This window comes from Panicum virgatum, chromosome 8K (genome assembly GCF_016808335.1).
Source record: "Panicum virgatum strain AP13 chromosome 8K, P.virgatum_v5, whole genome shotgun sequence".
NCBI classification, from domain to species: domain Eukaryota; kingdom Viridiplantae; phylum Streptophyta; class Magnoliopsida; order Poales; family Poaceae; genus Panicum; species Panicum virgatum.
The window spans coordinates 3,646,214-3,665,832 of record NC_053143.1 but is presented as its reverse complement, the minus strand read 5'-3'; the positions used below and the strand labels follow the sequence as shown (position 1 = coordinate 3,665,832).

Genomic DNA, 19,619 nt, shown 5'->3' with positions numbered 1-19,619 from the left:
AGCTAGGCTGCTGCTTGAACAAGATTATTCAGAGTCCAAGCAGGCATCCACCCATGGTAGTAGTAACATCAGTTTCGCCAACATGTGTAACAGTAGCTACTGCTGTAAACTAGAAGTAACAAATTCAGGCGTCCATTTGACAGAATCTTATGGTGGTTAAGATATAGGAAGTATCTAAAAATACCTAGAATATGTCTTAATTTGACCAAAGATTACGTACTCTATGGATACTTTACTTATAGAATACAAAAAGTATACTCTAATACTCGTATAAGAAAATTTGATTGAATGCATTTGTAACGACAGGAACTTTGTATCGCAAAATATTGACCAAAACGTGACAACGTGGCAACAAAAAGTGCCAGTGCGGCAGCACTCTTTTTTCTTTCTGGCGTGTCATTTCACTAAAAAAATAATAGCTAATTTTTTTTATAGCTGACCTCACCTTCTCCAGCCTGGGTGCTATTTCTTTTTGTCCTTTTCAACAAGTGAAGGGGCTAGCTGCTTGATATATATACACACACGAAGTTCTCGCAATTGGTCAATTGCCAAACGCCCTGTAACTAGGAACCAAGAACCGAGCTGAGTCCAGTCGGGAATGGGAGTCTTAGAAGTCAATGCGATGAGCGCCATGATGAGGCCGGTGCTGCACTTGATGGTCGGGCTGGTGCTCTACGGGGTCGCCGAGGAGATGACTGTGCCGGCGCTCGTCGACAAGGTCACCGCCGCGCTCTGCCACGCCGACGAAGGGTCATGCCCGGAGGCCATCTACCTCACCGGCATCCAATCTTCGGTATGCTGCCATTCTCAGCTATGCATCATCTATCTCCTGCAGTAGCTAGCTGCTTGAAGATACCCTCCTCATGGCGTCTTTGCACTCCGTTTGAAGTTCTGCTAGGACAACCACAGTGTTCAGCAGGGATTATTCAGGTGCTTGCATGTTTTCCCATCAACTGTGCTTGACTGCAGGCAGGAGGGATTTTCAGGACGATAGGACTCACTCTGACGGGGCAGCTAGCTGATGAATATGGTCGGAAGCCTCTCCTCCTTCTAACTGCCTCCACTTCCATCATCCCTTTTGGTAACACGGCCCCATCTCTTCTGATGATCAGCTAATAGTAAAATAGTAGACTATAATAAGTCAATGGACATTCTGCAGTACAATTTGCACTGGATACTAATTGTTGCTCATGCTTGCAGCTGTGCTTGCATGGAATAATTCAAGGACTGCTGTGTATGTCTACCTTGTTCTGCGTACCCTCTCATTCATGATTGGCCAAGGAACCATATTCTGCCTCTCTATTGCATACACGGTGAGAACAATGATTCCAGTTCGTTATATTTGTAGATAAACTACGCATAGCATTCATTGAGTTATAATGCAATATTTGGAGTTGTACTATGCTTTTATCCATCAAGTTTTGCAACGAATTTTTACCTTTCCTGCTGTTGCCAGTAAGTGTATCTTTCATCACAAACATGGGCCTAGTAATTTAATGCTTGCATATGTTGTAATATAAGTAGGGAAGGTACCATGCTCTTTTGACCGAAGTCAGTAGGGAAGGCCCCTATCTGTTTTTTTATATAAGTTTTTATTTAAACTAAGCCCGTTTGTAATTCGCCCTCGTGAGGAGTCGAAACTACTAGGCTTGTTGGAGCTACTTATAGGTGATCTAACCACTAGAAGAGGCCCTTTCGCTAACTTACCATGTTCTTGTTTGGAAATATTATGTATAGGATTCTTCAAGTGCGTTAAGAGTTTAAGTATTTTGAAAATATTTATGTAATCAAATAGAGGGTTATGGGAGCATTTTTTTTCTGGTTTGTGAATAGCAGATAGTGTCTCAACAGTTAATAAAATTCTGCTAAATTAGGCAGATGCAGTAGAACCATCAAGGAGGGCAGCTGCATTTGGTTTCATGACTGGAATTTTCACTGCCTCACACACTTTGGGCAGTGTGTTTTCAAGGTTTCTGCCTGAGAGGTGGATTTTTCAGGTATCGGCAATTATGGCTACTTGTAGCTGCATAACCATTTTAATTATTTACTTTCACCTGCAAAGTTTCAGTCTTACAAGTGCTTTAATTTTGTTTATTAGGTCTCAATTGTCTTGTTGATCTGTTCTGTCCTCTACATGAAAATATATTTGGTTGAGACAGTTCAAAGACTTCCCTCTACACCATCTCAGCATTCCTCGATTACATCTTTGCTTGCCGAACTACCAAAACAACGGTGGGAATCTATCAAGGAGAATATTAGCATTGTCAAAAACAGGTAACCCTTGAATATACAGAACACAAACACGTTATTGGTTCATTTTTAAATAGGCAAGGGATTCATGTATTCATGAAATTCACGTAAAATATATTTCGGGTTTCTTTCTTCCTTGTTCATGAGGAAGAAATGTGAATGATATATTTGTGTTTGTATTTATACCAAACCTGAATAGCGTCGTTCTTTAGTAAATATATTCATTGTTGTTTCGTCCTTATTTACTAAGATTTGACAGTGACCCATCAATGCTCTTTCCCTAAAGAAAATTAGTATAGTAAGGACAAAAAAGATGATAATCCACGAAGTGTCAAATGATTTATGAAGCATCAATGTTAACACTTCTCTTACCAGAACTCAAATTTTGTTCACGAAGGATTAAAGGAAAAAAACATGACAACAGATAGATTGCCTAAGAAGGGAGTTAGATTACTGCCTTTTGGCATCTTGATGATACAATGAGAATTGACTAGTCAATCAGTAAGAGTCTGTATCGCTCTTTTTTAAAAGAATGTTTTTATTACAGCCTCTATATGAGTCACGCAATCAGCCATGCATAGATTGGACTTTAAAATAAACCATTCTTATGTGGAGATTATTGAATAATCTTACTAATCATTAAAGTGAAGAAATGAGTCTAGCTTGAAGTTCATTCCATTTTTTTTTACTTTTCTATATAATAATAGACCTGCAAAAGGAGGAATTAATGGGAATGCACTTTAAAACATGGAACCTATTCCATGTTTCATGGTCACTATAACATACAAGAGGGGTATTGTTAATTTAGGAAAAAGTCTACATAACCCCCAACTATTCATGGTGGATTACTTCACCCCCGAAAATATAAAACTGGATATTCTACAGTGGCACAGTTTTGTCAAAATAAACCCCAGGCCCTAGGTGGTTTTTGATGGTAGTTTTTCTACAGTGGCACGGTTTTGTCTTTTTCTTTTTTTATTTATTTTTGTTGAATTTTAGTAAAATTATAGTAAATCACAAAAAAATCATAAAATATAAAATATAATTTTGTTGGACTCCACATGAGTAGATATAATATGGTATGCTTTAGTATGAAGTTTTTGCTATAGCTTTAGATCTATAATTTTCTATATTGATTGAAACAATTCATAGTTGCAGCTTTCATGGTCCAATTATGGTGAAATTTTTATGGTTGGCAAATCATCATATGCTTGAACTCTAGAAAAATTTCGTACTCATTTGATAACGTATAACTTAGTTATTGATTTATTCATATTTATGCTTGTTAAATCTATGCTTTATCTATTGCTAAGTTATATATGATCCAATGAGTATGAAATTTTTACTACAGTTCAAGAATATAATAATTTGCCAACCCTAAAAATTTCACCACAATTGGACAATAGAAGATGCATCTATGGATTGTTTTAATTAATTATAGAAAAGTATAGATCTAAAGCTATAGCAAAAATTTTGTACTAAATCATACCATATTATATCTTCACTACGTATATCTACTCATGTGGAGTCCAACAAAATTAGATTTTCTATTTTATGATTTTTCTGCGATTTACTATGATTTTTTAAAGATTCAGCGGAAATAAATAAATAAAAAGACAAAACCATGCCACTGTAGCAAACCACCATCCAAAACCACTCTAGGGGGTTATTTGACCGGTTTTGGAAAGTTCAGGACGTAGAATATCTGGTTTTATAGTTTGGGGGTGGGGGGGGGGGTGAAGTAGTCCACCATGAATAGTTGGAGGGATTACGTAGATTTTTTTCCGATCTAAAAGGAAGAATGTATAAATGGATAGACTACTCAACACTGATTTCATGAGAACTACTAATGCCATTTTTTGTTACTTTCTGTTCTTCTTGTGTTTATAGTGAAACACTTAGGCGGATCTCATATGTTGCTTTCTTCTATAAATTGGGCATGATTGCCATTAGCGACGTCCTAATGGTAATTTTTCCTCACTTATTGGATTTTATGATATAGTTTTAAAAAATATATGGCACCTAAATTACCTTTTCTTTTTCAGTATTACCTAAAGTCAGTATTTGGCTTTGACAAGAATCAGTTCTCAGAAATTCTAATGGTGGTAGGCGTTGGTTCGATCTTTTCTCAGGTGTTCCTTCAAGCTTTTATTTTTATCAATTCAAGTGGAATAAATATGTCACGTGGCATAGTCTGGTTAATTAATTGGACTTCGTGGTAATGTTTTCAAACTACAGATTTTGGTCCTCCCCTTTCTTAGCCACATAGTTGGTGAAAAAGGCGTCTTATGTATTTCAATACTCGCCTCCATTGCTTATGTAAGTAGTAAGTTATTTAACTGGAATTTTTACTCTGCTTTTACTAATATATTTGATACACTAATTTAATATCTTTCTCTACTGATTTCTGCCAAAACAATTCCAGGCCTTTCTTTATGGTGTTGCATGGGCTTCATGGGTATGTGTGCAATCAAATAAATTTACCTTATGTTCTCAACTTATTTGCTACTCAAAGGAAAAGTACTGCATATTGTTGGGCTTACTACTAGGTGCAGTTACAGAAGTTTGTTTCATTTACTCTCCATTTATCCTGCAGGTTCCATATTTCAGCTCTTCATTGGGTGTCGTCCATGTTCTTGCCAGACCCGCAGTAAGTTCATCCTACATATATTATTCACCTATGCATTACGGCCTTCAAGTTTTTGTGGTTAAAAGTTTATTCTAAGGAAGGAACTGCCTGAAATATTTTTAGAAATCAATTTCATCTTTTATCTTTTAGCAAATTCTAGTGATGATCATAAATTTGCTTACATGAAAATGTGCAATTCTGCAGATATATGCAATCATTTCTGGGGAAGTACTCTCGACTGATCAGGTACATATACAAACCCGATTTCCCCTGGATTTATTTGCAAATTCAAACCAGAAAAGTTTATCCTAATCATCTATTTCATTGTCTCATTGTTTCTAATTTCATAGGGAAAAGCGCAAGGTTTTATTGAAACAGTGCAATCTGTAGCTATATTGTTGGCACCTCTATTCATGAGTCCACTAACCTGTAAGCAGTTGCTTTTCGTGTATTAGATTGAAAAATCTAAATTTTCTTTTTGCAACAAGCACATTTAATTTGTATTTTTCTCTCATCATTTTCTCCACCTCTTTTTTCCCCCAGCTTACTTCATTTCAGAGGAAGCTCCCTTCGATTGCCCAGGTTTCAGTTTTATTGTGGCTGGTTTTTTCTTGGTTAGTCCTTCTGTTCCTCTGAGGGTGATAGAAAATGTCAATAATGAATACCTTTTGTGACTAGAAACTAACACCGAGAGATTTCCTCGAATGCTAAATATTTTTACAGGCAATCTCCTTTTGCCTTGCTTGGACACTTAATCCTGAAAGCAAGGACGACAAATGCAGAAAACTTGTTGTTTCTGATGAAGAAGCAGCACAAGCACCGCTACTGGCTCATCATCATCCCAAACCATGAGCCCATGAAACTGAAAAAAAAATACTACCAACTTTAACATAGTATTAGTATAACACTTTCTGTGTACATACATCGGAAGTCAAATGAGAACTTGCAGTGAGCCATTGGTCAAGTAATCTTGAGTTCCTGCTCCGAAATTTAGCTCCACACTAGTACAGGCAAGCGAACTGCATGTAAAGTCGTGTTTGTAGCAGTTGTAATGGTGACATATATAGATAACTGAGGTGGAAGTTATATATTTGCTCGCGTTTGGTTTTCCTCTCAACAAGCATGCATATACTTGGCATTTTAAACATTGCTAAATTTTGGCATTTGGTGAAGTAATTCCATCAGTATGCCATCTCTTTCACTGATCAAGTCATGCTAGTTCCTGCTCAGAAATTTAGCTCCACACCGGTATGGACAAGCAAAGTTGCGTGATAGTCTTATAGCATATGAATAATCCAGCAAGTATTTTTCAAGGGATTCACAAAGCAAAGATCTTAATTCGTGCTGGACAAACGGTTTCCAATTCAAAATGTATTGGCAGTGTGCTATTTCTGCTGAAGTTTGCATTTCCATTTCCCCTTTTCCAGCTTGATTGATCTGTGCTCGTCGAACATTCTTTGGCCAATCAGATGTGGAAATGTTTTTTTCACTCAATTCATAAATTACTTGCATTAGAGAGCTATAAACCTTTGTGCTCAATCGTACTCAGATCACCACCAACATTCTTCCCCTCATATTGTAACCACAAAGAAAAAGATCAGTTCACAGCTCAAATTATAGGAATCACCTCAAGGATCAAGAGGTTCAGATCATATATGCAGGGTATCTTCACCATGAGTGGAGGATATCTTCACAAACAATCAACAAAATGCAGTGTTTGGCGCCGGCCCTGGCGGCGGCGGAGCGGCGGGCCAACCGGCCGGCCGCTGTTTGGCGCCGCTGTTCTGGCGCGCAGGAGCCGCGAGGCCGTCGCGAGAGGCAACTGGTTCTGCTGGGTCAGGGATTGTGGGAGCGCTGGAGGTCAAGGAGGCGGCGCTCAAGTAGGACGCCAAGTTCAAGCGCAGATACGAGTTCTGGTCAGTTGAACTGATTTCTTTACGTTTTGATTGTTCTCAGATTTCAGTTTTTAGACCTTACAAAACAGGCAAGAAACATATGCTCAACAAACAAGGCGACTGTGAATTATGCTACCAATACACAACATTTTTTCAGATTTTCTGGTACTGGTTGTTTTGTTCTGGATTCGGGACAAAATGAATTGGTACAAACACTACATGTTGAGTTGTACGCTTGTAGCACAAATGCTGGTTAGAGTTCTCCTTGGACTACAAATGCGACACAGCGACAGCATGTAGTCTGAACTGAAGACTCTGAATATTTTAGACCATTGGAGGTTCTAACTTCTTCCTACTTGCACTCTGAATATCTTTGGTGGTCCCTTTTTATTTTATTTCTTGTTTATTTGAGTTGTTTCAGGTACTTGAAGTTCTGTAGCAAACAATTTCTGGTACAGTTCTTAATGTTCCTGTTTACTGAAAACTCTGAATATCACTATTGTTAGTGTGACATATTTAGGCTGGCCCATTGGGCTTTAGGCTCCGGCCATTGGCCAGGGCCGCCGTGGGTTTTATGGTAGATTGATATGTATTTGGCAAGGATCTTCGTTGATTGAGTGTATTCTATAAACCCTAGACGATCCTTGCCTATATAATGTACACTGTACTCCCTTCAATCAATCATCCAATTTCTTGAGCCTTTCTTGCTTTCATGGTATCATGAGTCCAGGTCTCCCCTCAGATTCCCCCTCTTCCGCTACCCTAGCGTGGTAGCTTCCTGCTGTGCCGCGCATGGCTGGTACCCAGCCCCCCTCACCTACCGACGCTGTGGCCAGCGGCGGCCAGACACCAGCCGCTGGCGCCCCTCAGGCCTCTGCCGCCAGCACCCCTCAGGCCCCCTCCGCCAGCGCCCCTGCCCTCACGGACGAAGCCAACGCCACCGCTGTGGAGGCTGAGCGGCTCGCCAAGGAGCAGCAGGCCGCCTACGCCGCCGCCCTGGAGCTCTCCCACGCCACCGAGGAGGAGGCCATGGCCGGCACCCGCGACGCCGAAGCCCAGGCGGCCGCCGCGCTAGCCGTCGCTCTGATCTCCAAGCCGCCTTCAAGTCTTTGGCTGCAAGTGTTACGCTAACCTTTCCGCTACTGTCCCACACAAACTCGCTCCCCGCTCCACTATGTGCGTCTTCCTTGGCTATTCCGCTCATCATAAAGGATGTCGCTGCCTTGATTTATCTACAAATCGAGTCATCATCTCGCGACATGTCATCTTTGATGAAACTGCCTTTCCTTTTGCTGAGCGTGATGGCTCTCGCCAGGCCTCGGATTTTGAGTTTTTGGATGCTACTGACGTTGTGCCCGCTTCTATTGAATCGATGCACAAAGTTTTCCCTGCAGGTTCCTCCCTCGACGCCTTGCCCGCCTGTCCCGATGTGACAGCTGCGGACTCCTCCGTGGTCCCTCCTGGGGCCTCAGAGCCTCTGGCGTCCTCCTCTGGGTCCTCGGCGCGCGCTCTACGTCCCACCTGTGCGGCACGCGTGCTCTACATCCCACCTGTGCGGCGCGCGCCAGGTACCCTGTCCCCCGCGCAACGCACGGCCCCGTCAGACGTCGCCGGCACGACCATCTCGGCCTCTACTGCACCCCGTGGCCCGCCGCCTGGGTTCCCACCTCAGGCCGCGGCCCCTGCGTTCGCCCCTCCGCCGTGCGAGATCACTAGGGTGTACTCGCGCCGCCCGCGCGCTCCTGCTCCTGCACCCGATGGACCACCGACCTTGCCCAAGGGCATCGTGGCTGTCCCTCTAGTGAGCAACGAGCACAGCATGGCGACGCGCGTCAAGACAGGCTATCAGATGCCTGCCCGGCCCATCCTCCACGTCGCCACTCTGTCTCCCATCCCGAACACCTACCGTAGCGCTCTAGCTAACCCTAATTGGCGAGCTGCAATGGTGGAGGAACATGAGGCTCTGTCGCAGAACCACACCTGGGATCTTGTGCCTCGTCCTGTCGAGGCCAATATGGTCACTGGAAAGTGGATCTTCAAGCACAAGCTCCAGGCAGATGAGTCTCTCGAGCAGTACAAGGCACGTTGGGTTCTTCACGGTTTTTCTCAGTGCCCTGGTGTGAATTTCTCAGAAACCTTCAATCCTATGGTGAAGCCAGCTACTGTTCGCACAGTACTCTCTCTGGCTCTCTCATGTCAATGGCCCATTCACCAGCTTGATGTCAAGAATGTCTTTCTGCATGGCACACTGACTGAGGCAGTATATTGCATGCAGCCTTCTAGTTTTGAGGATCCCACCCATCCGGATGTTGTTTGCCGTCTAAACAAGTCCTTATATGGGTTGAAGCAGGCGCCTCGGGCTTGATACAGTCGGTTTGCTACGCACTTGCTATCTCTTGGACTTTTGGAAGCCAAGTCAGATACTTCACTCTTCACTCTTTGTCTTCCAGCGTGGATCGGACATAGCTTATTTGTTGCTATATGTTGATGATATTGTCTTCACTGCCTCGTCTCCACATCTTCTTCGGCGGATTATCTCAGCTCTTCAGCAGGAGTTTTCTATGAAGGACCTTGGTGAACTGCATCACTTCCTTGGTGTGCATGTTTAGTGCTGCGGTGATGGTCTTCAACTCTCACAACGACAGTATATGTTGGACATTCTTGACCGTGCTGGGACGGCAGAGTGCAAGCCGTGTTCTACTCCAGTTGATACTAATCCTAAGGTGGCCACTGCTGATGGTGCTCCTGTTTTGGATCCTACAGATTTCCGGAGTCTTGCTGGTGCTGTACAATACTTGACATTCACCCGGCGGGATATTTCTTATGCTGTGCAGTAAATTTGTCTTCACATGCATGACCCCAGGGAGCCTCACCTTGCAGCCCTCAAACGGACCCTCCGCTATGTTTGAGGCACTCTTCACCTTGGTCTTTTGCTGCGACTGTCTTCTTCGACTGATCTTCGAGTCTACACTGATGCCGACTGGGTATGTTGTCCGGATACACGCAAGTCTACCTCAGGCTATGTTGTGTTTCTTGAGGACAATCTCATCTCCTAGTCCTCGAAGCGTCAGAACACCGTCTCCAGATCTAGTGCTGAAGCCGAGTATCGCGCGGTGGCTAATGGTGTCGCCGAGGCCACATGGTTATGCCAACTTCTTCAAGAGCTCCATGCACCTCACTGTCACGTGACATTGGTATACTGCAACAACATCAGTGCAAGTGCAGTTTACATGACCTCCAACCAAGTCTAGCATCAGCGCACCAAGCACATCGAGATTGATCTTCACTTTGTACGCGAGCGGGTCGCTATTGGTGATCTGAGGGTTCTGCCTGTTCCGACTTCATCTCAATATGCGGACATCTTCACCAAAGGCCTCCCTTCTTCGGTGTTCACGGAGTTCAGGACCAGTCTGAACGTGCATAGCAGCTAACGATCAGACTGCGAGGGGTGTTAGCGTGACATATTTAGGCTGGCCCGTTGGGCTTTAGGCGCCTGCCATTGGCCAGGGCTGCCATGGGTTTTATGGTTGATTGATATGTATTAGGCAAGGATCTCCGTTGGTTGAGTGTATTCTATAAACCCTAGACGACCCTTGCCTATATAATGTATCATGTACTCCCTTTAATCAATCATCCAATTTCCCGAGCCTTTCTTGCTTTCAACTATGTTTGAACCAGCCTCTTAGACTAATTCATATCACCTGAACCCAAAGTAAAAAAAAAAGTAACTGCAAGTCACTTGCTGTATATTCTCTTCCTACGTGTGTTACCTCAAGCTATTGGAAAACTGAAATACAAGAACATTGAAAATAAAAATAAAAAATTATCAAAAAACTTGGGTCGTCATCCCATTCTCTTCAGAATTATGTCAAGAACATAATCTCTCTTATTGTTTACTTGATACAGAACCTCCCACATGGTTCCAAGAACATAATCTCTTCAGAAACTGAAATATATTTAGCATTGCTAAATATATTTGTACAACCTGATTTATCCATCTACAAAAAAGAGATGTGTATTTCAACATTCCAGTTTTTTTAGCAGGAGGCACTACATAGCCACTGGAAGATTTACAGCAGAAACTGGAGTTGTCAAGGTATTTTGGAGCAACCATACCCTATTAAATGTTAGAATTTGATCAAAGTGTTTTACTTTCTATGTGCAGAGAACCTCAGCAATTTCATGAACCTCCTTGAAGAGAATGGAGTTGATCTCAAAGAAGTTGATGTAACTATTTTAACCATTCACAAGTTAAAATATTCTTGCCTCACCAAATTGCAGATGAATTCATTTAATGTTCTTGCTTTTGGCCTCTCAGGTCCGCTTTCACAGAACCTTATTGCTGAATTCATGGGTTCAGTTCCTCCAGAAGTGAATTCCCCTCCAAACATGATAGAAGGTGATGAAGGCGAGAATGTTCCTGCAGAACTAACCAAGCCAACCTACCAAAGAACATTTTTTTTTGAATTTAAACTGTGAGGAAGATCCCCACAGCATTGTATTAAAAAAGAAAACAGTTATGTACAACCTACCATAGATACAACCTACCACCGATCCCAAGCTTCACTACACTCACGTGTTCTGAACATTAATGGAATGAAAAATAGAGAGCAATTGTTTCATCCAACTATGTAAATCTGTAAACGTACGGATAAATATGTTAACTACTTATGGGCTCATGGTCTAGCAATCAGAAAAGAAATATTATGAGGCCTAGCATTTTCTTCTTATTCAATGATTAGATGATATGATCCTGGGATTAATACCATCGGATGGCTCAGATGACAGCAGGTTTGCAATGTATTCAGCTGAAGCATCCAGTCCTCAATGTCATCTCTACCATCTATTGATGTGTCCTCAACATCAAACCCTGTTTCATTCCCGAAAATAGTGATCAGACATTTTTCAGGCTTCAGAATTCAGAGAAACTGCAATACTACCATATTTCAGAGTATTTAGAGCACTTCTTTGATAAGTTCCATGAAAGAAACTCACAAGCAGTGCAAGGGAATCCACCAAAAGCAGCCACAGGATGGGTTGCTGCTGTTGGACATATTCACTTGATCTGCATGAACATAAACTTCAAGGTAAACAAACTTTATTGCAGTGAGAACAGATGGCATGCCCTACTGCTGAGCAAAATAAGCTGCACTATTCTGATTTTTTACTATTGCAAATGCTGATACTGTTGCATGATGGCTGAGGAATAAGATAAGCTGTATCTGTATCCATATCAATTGATCCATACCCAGACGCTCATGTTTGCATTTCCTTGTGATATCAGAAAATTAAGAGTAAGTGGGTAAAGAACATCTAAAGCTGAGCTGGACAAATACACAAACTTGGAAACAACTCTTAAAAATGCGTAGTACTAAACCAAAAGGCTTTACTATCAGCTGATTTTTCTCCAAAACTCCCATTAGAAATTCTGATAGTGGAGACACAACCAAGATACAGCAATTCAGTCCTTTGTCATAAACTGGAACTGTAAATTCGGATTCTTGCCTAACACAAAATTTCAATCATGCAGTATGTGCGTACTATTAGCCCACTTTATATGTTATCATGTCAAATCAATAAGTACTTGACATTCCTATTCATTCTCAATGGAAAGTGAAAGCATTATCAGTGTCCATAGCACAGAAGGTGGTTAGGTGTGCAATAGGTGTGAGTGAATTATTTACTTTGAGCAAAGCAGTACTAGGAATATCTGCATGCATGGACAGACAAAAAGGACACTTGAATCATTTCTAGCAAAAGGATGCAAAGCAATAAGTTTTCGCATCGACACTGCAACAATCTAGTTCTTTCCTGTTTGCTTTATTGACAAGTGTAGTTTCTTGCATTCAAATGTCAGTTGCACAAGAAAACATGTGTGAAGGACCATCATCTGAATAAGCGAAGTTTACAAGAACAAGCCGGTATGAGCCTAGCAATAAGTTGGTACCTTGCTCCATTGTCACCTAGGCCATGGAGCCACACAATGGTGGCTAGGTGCCTTCCCTTTGGCCTCACCACATATGTCCTCCCATAGTCGACTCTCGTACCGCTTCGTCCACCTGAATGCTCTGTTCTCAAGGCGTCGCCTAGGCGTCCATGCGCCGTCCACCGATTTGCGCCTTGCTCGCCTAGGCGCCCGCCTTGCTCGCCTAGGCGCCCGCCTTGCTCGCCTAGGCGTCCAGCCGCCCCACCTTGCTAGGCGTCCGCCTTACCGCCTTGAGAACAGAGCCTGAATGATTGATCATCCATGCAGCATGTGTTGGCATCAATGGTAGATCAGAGCATTAGGCAATGGAGAAACGACTAGAAGTTTACCAGAAGAGCTGCTGCGTAATAGCTCATTGTGTGTTCTCTTGTGCGTTTTGCAATAGTTGCGCTATGTGCTGAATACTGATGCTTCTGAGCTCTGGTACTCCTTGTAAGCTATGAAGGTTTGGAACTGTGAAGTGCACATCCCCAGTTGGCCTATATTTATAGTAAAAGCCTGTAGAGGGGAATATATGTTGAAACATTCCTTGAATCTGCAATTTTTCACACCTTGCTCACTGCAAGCTGTCATAGAGGAGAATATGGAGGATAAAAAGATTAAAGGCTTTGGCTCTAGAGTGAAGAATCCTGCACGCAGAAATATACAGTGAGGGTGGCAGTGGCACTTGGTCATTTCATGAAAATGCATTTGGCACACAGGTTACTAAGATGCATCTTTGGCAGTGGAGAAGGAACCTAATATATAAATGTTCTCTTCTCCCTCTTCTCTATTGTGCAGCCCCCCAAACATTTGCATGGGTTTTTAATGTGCACTGCCTTCTGCACACAAATCCATGCAGTTCCTTATGTGACAATCTCAAAACAAATTTGAAAGGAATAAACACAAATTATTTATGTAAACACAAATCCACGCAGTTCTGTTACTATATCTTACTTAAATGGGCACATGTTAATAATCTCTTAATCCATGAATGATAGTATTGAACTTACCAGATCCATTGATTTGCAAGCAGTAAACACTTTTGATTGATTTCATCCTTGGAACTGCATGATTCCTTAACAAATTGTGCAACAAAAAGCATCTAAACTTTGTTGTACCATTAACTTGTAAATTGATATCTGTTCTAAACATAACTGCAACTGCAAACAAGATAATTTTCACTTGGTGATAAACTTGATACTGAAGAGCACTATCATGATAGCATTTCTCCGAGTAAAGGTGACCACCACATAATATGGCAAGTAAACTAGAGCTTGAGACAGAAATAATAACTGCATTGGAGAGACAATCACTCCAACAAATTTAGGGGTCACATAGAGATGTCTAAACACAGTTGAGAATCCAATTCCTCTGAAATAATCCTCATTTATTAAAATCCACAAGAAAATGATACTTTTCAGGTAGGGACTTTGCATGGTGCCGATATTCCTCCCTCGAGAAAACTGACATTAGCAGGGAAGTAGTGGATGCTGTCACGAATGGAAGAGAGGCTGAAATATTGGATGTATTGGAGAGGCCCAAAGGGCAATATATAGTACATAAGAGGATACCCCAAACCCTAGACTAGGTGCTATGACTATAATACCCTTAACACCCCCCCTCAAATGCAACGTGAATACAATGGCGTTGCATTTGAAGAGTGGTACTAAGTACATGAGTTGAAAGAAACACTAATACATGACTAATACATCCAAAGTCCTAAAACAACAAAGATGTCGAAGCGTGCAGCTCCTGAACATGTCTTATAGAACGATCTCCTCCACAAGTGGTGAACAACCAAGTCTTCACAAACCAGTACATCGACTCTTCGACGGGAAGCTTGCTTTGGAGACTTTCAACTTGACAATGTGTGAGATGTGTCAAATCAAACCAAATGGATGATGGATAAACCACTGCTGCAAGACGGCAAGCAATGGGTCTTGATGACGACGAAGATGGCCATTGGTCATGATGTGTAGCAAAAACGGCTACGGAAGGGACCAAGAGGGCAATATCGCATCAAGGACATGACAGGATTAGCTGAATCGACGGGACTCGGCTAACCAAACAGAGTGACTGGTTGATTGACATTGAAAATGTGGACTGCATAGCTTGGACGATGTGAAGTATGACTTGGACTTGGACACTAGACTTGACACTGATGGAATGCGATTAGGAAATAGGCCTCAATGACAGCAGAAAAAGGTGATAGCAGCAGCATGTGAATGGATAGCAGAGCAGCACAAAAGGCAGTGGACTAGCGGCTGCAAGCAAGGCCTCCAGCGGCCCAAAATGAGGCCCATATGGCACCTGCGATGGGCGGCGGTCGATGAAGATAAGGCGACGCGCGGCCGCGAGGACGAGCAGACGACTGCGGCAACCGGAAGCAGCGAGGGGCGGCGGAGGGGGGCCGCGACGCCGGCCGGAGATGACGCCGCGACGAGGGACGGACCCGCAGCGGCGCGCCTGGAGGCGGACGTCGATGGGCGGCGCGGATGAAGACCGGCGAGGACGGGCGGCGCGCCGATGCGCGGCGCAGAAGGAGCCACGACGGCGGCAAGGATGGGCCGCGCGACGGCGAACGGGCGGGAGCGGACGGACGGCGATGTGCTGCTACTGCTGAAGAAGGTGAGGCCGCGGATCCGCGACGGGCGGACGGCGAAGGCGCGAAGGAGGCTGCTGCTGCTGCTACAACTTGGCGACTAGGGGGAAAAAATGGGTTTGGGGTTGGAGGGGATGCCGCCCCCGGGAGGGAAGAAGATCTCCCGGGGACGGCGCAGCGGAGATCGATGAGGGTGGGGGCTGATTCGAAACCTAGAGCTCTGTTACCATGTCACGAATGGAAGAGAGGCTGAAATATTGGATGTATTGGAGAGGCCCAAAGGGCAATATATAGTACATAAGAGGATACCCCAAACCCTAGACTAGGTGCTATGACTATAATACCCTTAACAGATGCCTCAAATGAGAAGTTCATCTCATCAATTTTGGAGAGGTACGCCCCAACCCTCATTATCTCACCTCTATGCAACAACCTCCTAACTAGAGCATTTAGCATATATGAGTCTGGAGTGCATCCACTCTTTTCCATTGCTAAAAACAGATTGTCAGACTCTTCTAGCAACCCTTCTTTAATGAGATTTTGTATCATTAAGCGATAGGTCCCAACATCTGGAACTAAACCATGGGCAGAGATAGCAGTGAACATATCCATAGCATCTTTCTTTCTGCCACTTTTGAGCAAAGCATCAATCATAATGCTGAAGGTAATGATGTTAAGTTGAAAATCCTTAGAACATAGACTCTGAAATATTTTAAATGCCTCATCAACACAATTATTTTTGCAAAGACCATTCAGAATTATATTGCACGTGTAAATGTCCAACTGCATTCCACTTTTGATCATATTGAGATAGAGTTCTTTTGCTTCAGAAAATTTCCCAGACCGAAATAAACCCTGAAGTACCGTGGTATAACTGACAATTCCAGGCCTAACTTCATTTCTTAACATTTCTCTGAATAATCTAACTGCATCATCTATCATGCCAGCTCTACAATAGCCATGAAGCAAAGTATTATAAGAAGTGGCATTTGGTTTCAAGTCGACTCGGACCATATCATCAAGTAACTTCATAGCTTCCTTCATCCTACCAGCTAAACAGTGGCCATCCATTAATATAGTATATGAGATAGCGTCAGGCTTCACTCCTACACGTACCATTAAGTCAAGGAGACTCTGGGCTTCCGTTACTCGTCCTTCTCTGCAAAGGTTACACATTATAGTGTTGAAGAACGTGGCCTAGGGATGGATCCCTTGATTCAGCATTTCAGAAAATAATTCCTCAGCCTTCTCCCATTTGCCAACAGTGCAAAGTCCACAAACTAGTGAGCTAAAAACAACGATATCAGGAGTGACCCCTTCATTGATCATATGATTGAATTTAAGCATCGCCTCATCCACTCTTCCCAACTTGCAAAGTGCATCTATCAATGCTCCATAGTTGACTTTATCAGGACTCCACCCATGTTGCCTCATCCGGTCAAAGACATGCATTGCCTCATTTATCATACCACCTTTAGCATACGCACAGAGAATTATATTGAAGGTGTGATGATCTGGTGAAATATCATTTCCTGCCATCAAATCCAAGAGACCATGGATATCAGAAATAGCTCCTTTGGTAGCATACCAATTGAGCAGAGTGTTATATGCAGTTGTGTTAGGTTTTGGGCCCTTTTGAATCATATATTCAAAAATTGTTTTAGCCTCTGTGCATTTTCCACTCTTGCAATGATAGTCGAGCAGTAAATGATAGGTGACAACATCTGGCTGATGACCTTGTGCGGACATTTCTTTGAGCATTCGAACCACCTCTTTCCATTGTCCTGAAGAGGCATATCCATGGATCAGACAAGTATATGTCTGACTATCTGGCTTAACATCTTTATAAATCATCTGCTGAAGGACACCCTTGGCCCTGTCAAGTGCTTGAGCTTTGCACAAGCCATCAATGACTGCATTCACAACATCCGGAAAAATCCCCCGGTCATCCATTTCACGAAATAGGCTGTAAGCTCTGTCCACATGGCCATCTCTAAACAAGCCATTGACGACGGTATTGTAAGACACAACATTTGGTGGGTAGCTACCACCTCCATCATCAGCCATCATGTGGAGCAGCTCAAGTGCCTCATCAGATCTCTTTTCATCGCATAAACCCTTTAGAATTATGCTGTACGAAAATACATTTGGCATACAGCCAAACTCGGGCATTCGTCAGCTCAATATCTCCATGGCCTCACCCACCCTCTTTGCATCACAGAGACCTTTGAGAAGCGGATTGATGACTCTGGCATTCACCCTAAAACCCGTCTTAATGATGAGACCAAAGGCGGCGAAACTGAGCTCAAGGCAGCCCATGCTACAGAAACTGCAGATGATGATGCTGTAGGTGCGCAGGTCGGGAGCTACAGCTACCTTATTTGAGGAGGCACGGACCATCCGGTTGAAGAGGGATACGACGAGCGCAGAGGTTGAGGAGCCCCTTCCCTGGGCGCGAGAGACGACGGTGAGGATCTGGTTGATGGCGCGAATCGAGGCGGGCCTGGCGACCGGGAGCAATTCGTCGAACAGCTTGACGGCGTCGTCGAGGCCGAGGCTTCCCGAGTGGAAGCGGCTGGTGATGACGCGCTCCAGCTCCAAGCATCGGTCGCGCACGCGGCGGGACATGGCGACCGGGCAGGACACGGCTAGCGGCCCGGCGGAGAGACGGACAGGCGGCCCTGCATCCGCCTCGGGGTCGGGTGTGGCGGCTCCGGCTCGATCGGTGGGGGCGGAGGAGCGCGCGCTCGCGGCGTGGAGTGGTGAGGGCTGGAATTTGTGGGGGCGCTGGTTTGTTGGGGCGGCGGGGCGCCGGGCGTCAGGTCCCGGTGGTCCGGTGGCCGCTCTGCCTCTTTCTTGATTGTTTTCAGAGGCAGCCAAGAACGGAAACAGGGGAGTGCAGAAAGAGATGGGAGTTTTCAGAGGCGACGCGACGCCCTTAGCAAGGGGTGGCGGAGGAGATGACCGTGCCAGCGGTCGCCGCCGCAGCGACGGTGGGCCAACGCCGTACGTTCTCAGAGGTCGTCTACCTCACCGGCCTCCGGTCTTGGGTACAAACCGAGCCTCCCCAAGTACGAGAGATGGTTGCTTTCGCTCTGTCATATCTCCACGCCGTTTGGTCGGTGCTACAAGACAGAACTGAAAATAGACATGTCCATGGGAATGCACAATGGCATGCTATTTTGGAAAATTTAGTAAAGTATTGGTAATTGACTCTTTAGAGGCACTAATTCGCACCCCTACTTAGTTACTGTGCCATCGACACTATGTGGATCCTTCAGGCATGTTTCTGTTTTGTCATTCATACACATACACTTCATAGAGCATCAGTTCGTTTCCTCGAGGATTTATGAGGAGGAAGTAGTTATATTATGTGAGGATAGAACAAAAGAATGGCATCTAGGGTAGGAACTCTGTCAGGACTGTGCCCTTTGCACAAGTACTATACAACACAAGCTTGTGCTATTACTGATGCTTCGACGAGTTGGTGCGTGATTCCAAACTAACTTTATCCGTGGCAGTGAAAAACCGTATTCTGTGTGTTTTTTGTCGGAGGAAGCTCTGCAGTGGACTTTAAGATGCACTACTTTTGTTTGCAACGGCAGAAACCAACGATACTACTTTTGGTTTTCAATTTCTTTTTCATTTTTGGTTAAAAAGCACGGCTTCGTGAGTTTTTACCACAGCAACTATGGCTCTTTATCTTCAGCGGGTCACTCAATTATAACCGGTGCTATATTTCTATTCTTATTATGGATTGTGTTGACACCCAAAATTGGCACGACTAAGGTTTTCTGGGCAATCTGGACAGACCGGTCAGACCTCTCATATGAACCGGTCAGACCGGTCTAGACAAGTTTGTCAAATTGCAAATTGGACTGCACCATTGCGTAGATCTCGTCGAGACGATCGAAATGCATATATAGAACGTCCAATTCGGAGTCCAGATGAGGGAGTTATGCCTCCCGGAAGACCTGCACCCCGGTCTGACCGGTCAGACCGGTCCGAAACGCCTAGTCCGAGTTAGGAGTTGTATTTTGACACGGGATTTGATAAGGTTCCGACTCCTAACGGGTACAGACCTCCCCACCCTATATATATATGAAGGGCCACGGCCGATTGAGGGTATTCCCAATTGAATCAATACAAAAAACACATTACTTTTTATCTCTCAAATCCTAGCCTTTTCCAACCCTAGATTGCTTTCTTCCTTCATCTCGATGGCGTTTGAAGACGTTCTGAGTGGCCTGCCGACCTCAGAGCAACCCTACGTTC

At 43.9% G+C, this 19,619-nt stretch overlaps 2 protein-coding genes, 1 long non-coding RNA gene and 1 pseudogene across 11 annotated transcripts; 2 read left to right on the top strand and 2 right to left on the bottom strand.

Moving 5' to 3' along the window:
* Positions 1 to 465: 465 nt before the first annotated feature.
* On the top strand, positions 466 to 5,996 carry LOC120643572 (tetracycline resistance protein, class H-like). Of its 2 annotated transcripts, XM_039919965.1 has the most exons (14): positions 466 to 793; positions 970 to 1,081; positions 1,201 to 1,313; positions 1,875 to 1,997; positions 2,099 to 2,274; positions 4,141 to 4,216; positions 4,296 to 4,382; positions 4,489 to 4,569; positions 4,676 to 4,708; positions 4,847 to 4,900; positions 5,084 to 5,125; positions 5,230 to 5,308; positions 5,423 to 5,493; positions 5,603 to 5,996. In XM_039919965.1, exons 1-14 carry the CDS (start codon positions 599 to 601, stop codon positions 5,729 to 5,731), a joined length of 1,371 nt encoding a protein of 456 aa, XP_039775899.1. In that variant the 5' UTR covers positions 466 to 598; the 3' UTR covers positions 5,732 to 5,996. The 2 variants fall into 2 exon arrangements, with proteins under 2 accessions (XP_039775899.1, XP_039775898.1); XM_039919964.1 differs by having other exon boundaries at positions 4,676 to 4,900.
* A 2,310-nt stretch (positions 5,997 to 8,306) lies between these two features.
* LOC120643577 lies at positions 8,307 to 11,404 on the top strand. Its single transcript, XR_005663055.1, has 2 exons — positions 8,307 to 11,001; positions 11,093 to 11,404. It is a non-coding gene; the product is annotated as an uncharacterized LOC120643577 (long non-coding RNA).
* LOC120643574 (protein Rf1, mitochondrial-like) lies at positions 10,403 to 17,697 on the bottom strand. Of its 8 annotated transcripts, none has more exons than XM_039919972.1 (6): positions 15,702 to 17,697; positions 13,090 to 14,233; positions 12,722 to 12,833; positions 11,770 to 11,839; positions 11,541 to 11,644; positions 10,403 to 11,355 (listed from the first exon to the last, which is right to left on the bottom strand). In XM_039919972.1, exons 1-2 carry the CDS (start codon positions 16,518 to 16,520, stop codon positions 14,126 to 14,128), a joined length of 927 nt encoding a protein of 308 aa, XP_039775906.1. In that variant the 5' UTR covers positions 16,521 to 17,697; the 3' UTR covers positions 10,403 to 11,355; positions 11,541 to 11,644; positions 11,770 to 11,839; positions 12,722 to 12,833; positions 13,090 to 14,125. The 8 variants fall into 8 exon arrangements, with proteins under 8 accessions (XP_039775906.1, XP_039775901.1, XP_039775902.1 ...); XM_039919967.1 differs by having other exon boundaries at positions 10,598 to 11,644; positions 13,090 to 13,389; positions 13,753 to 14,233; XM_039919968.1 differs by having other exon boundaries at positions 10,598 to 11,644; positions 13,090 to 13,326; positions 13,753 to 14,233.
* LOC120643573 lies at positions 16,503 to 18,400 on the bottom strand (annotated as a pseudogene).
* Between the last annotated feature and the right edge of the window lie 1,219 nt (positions 18,401 to 19,619).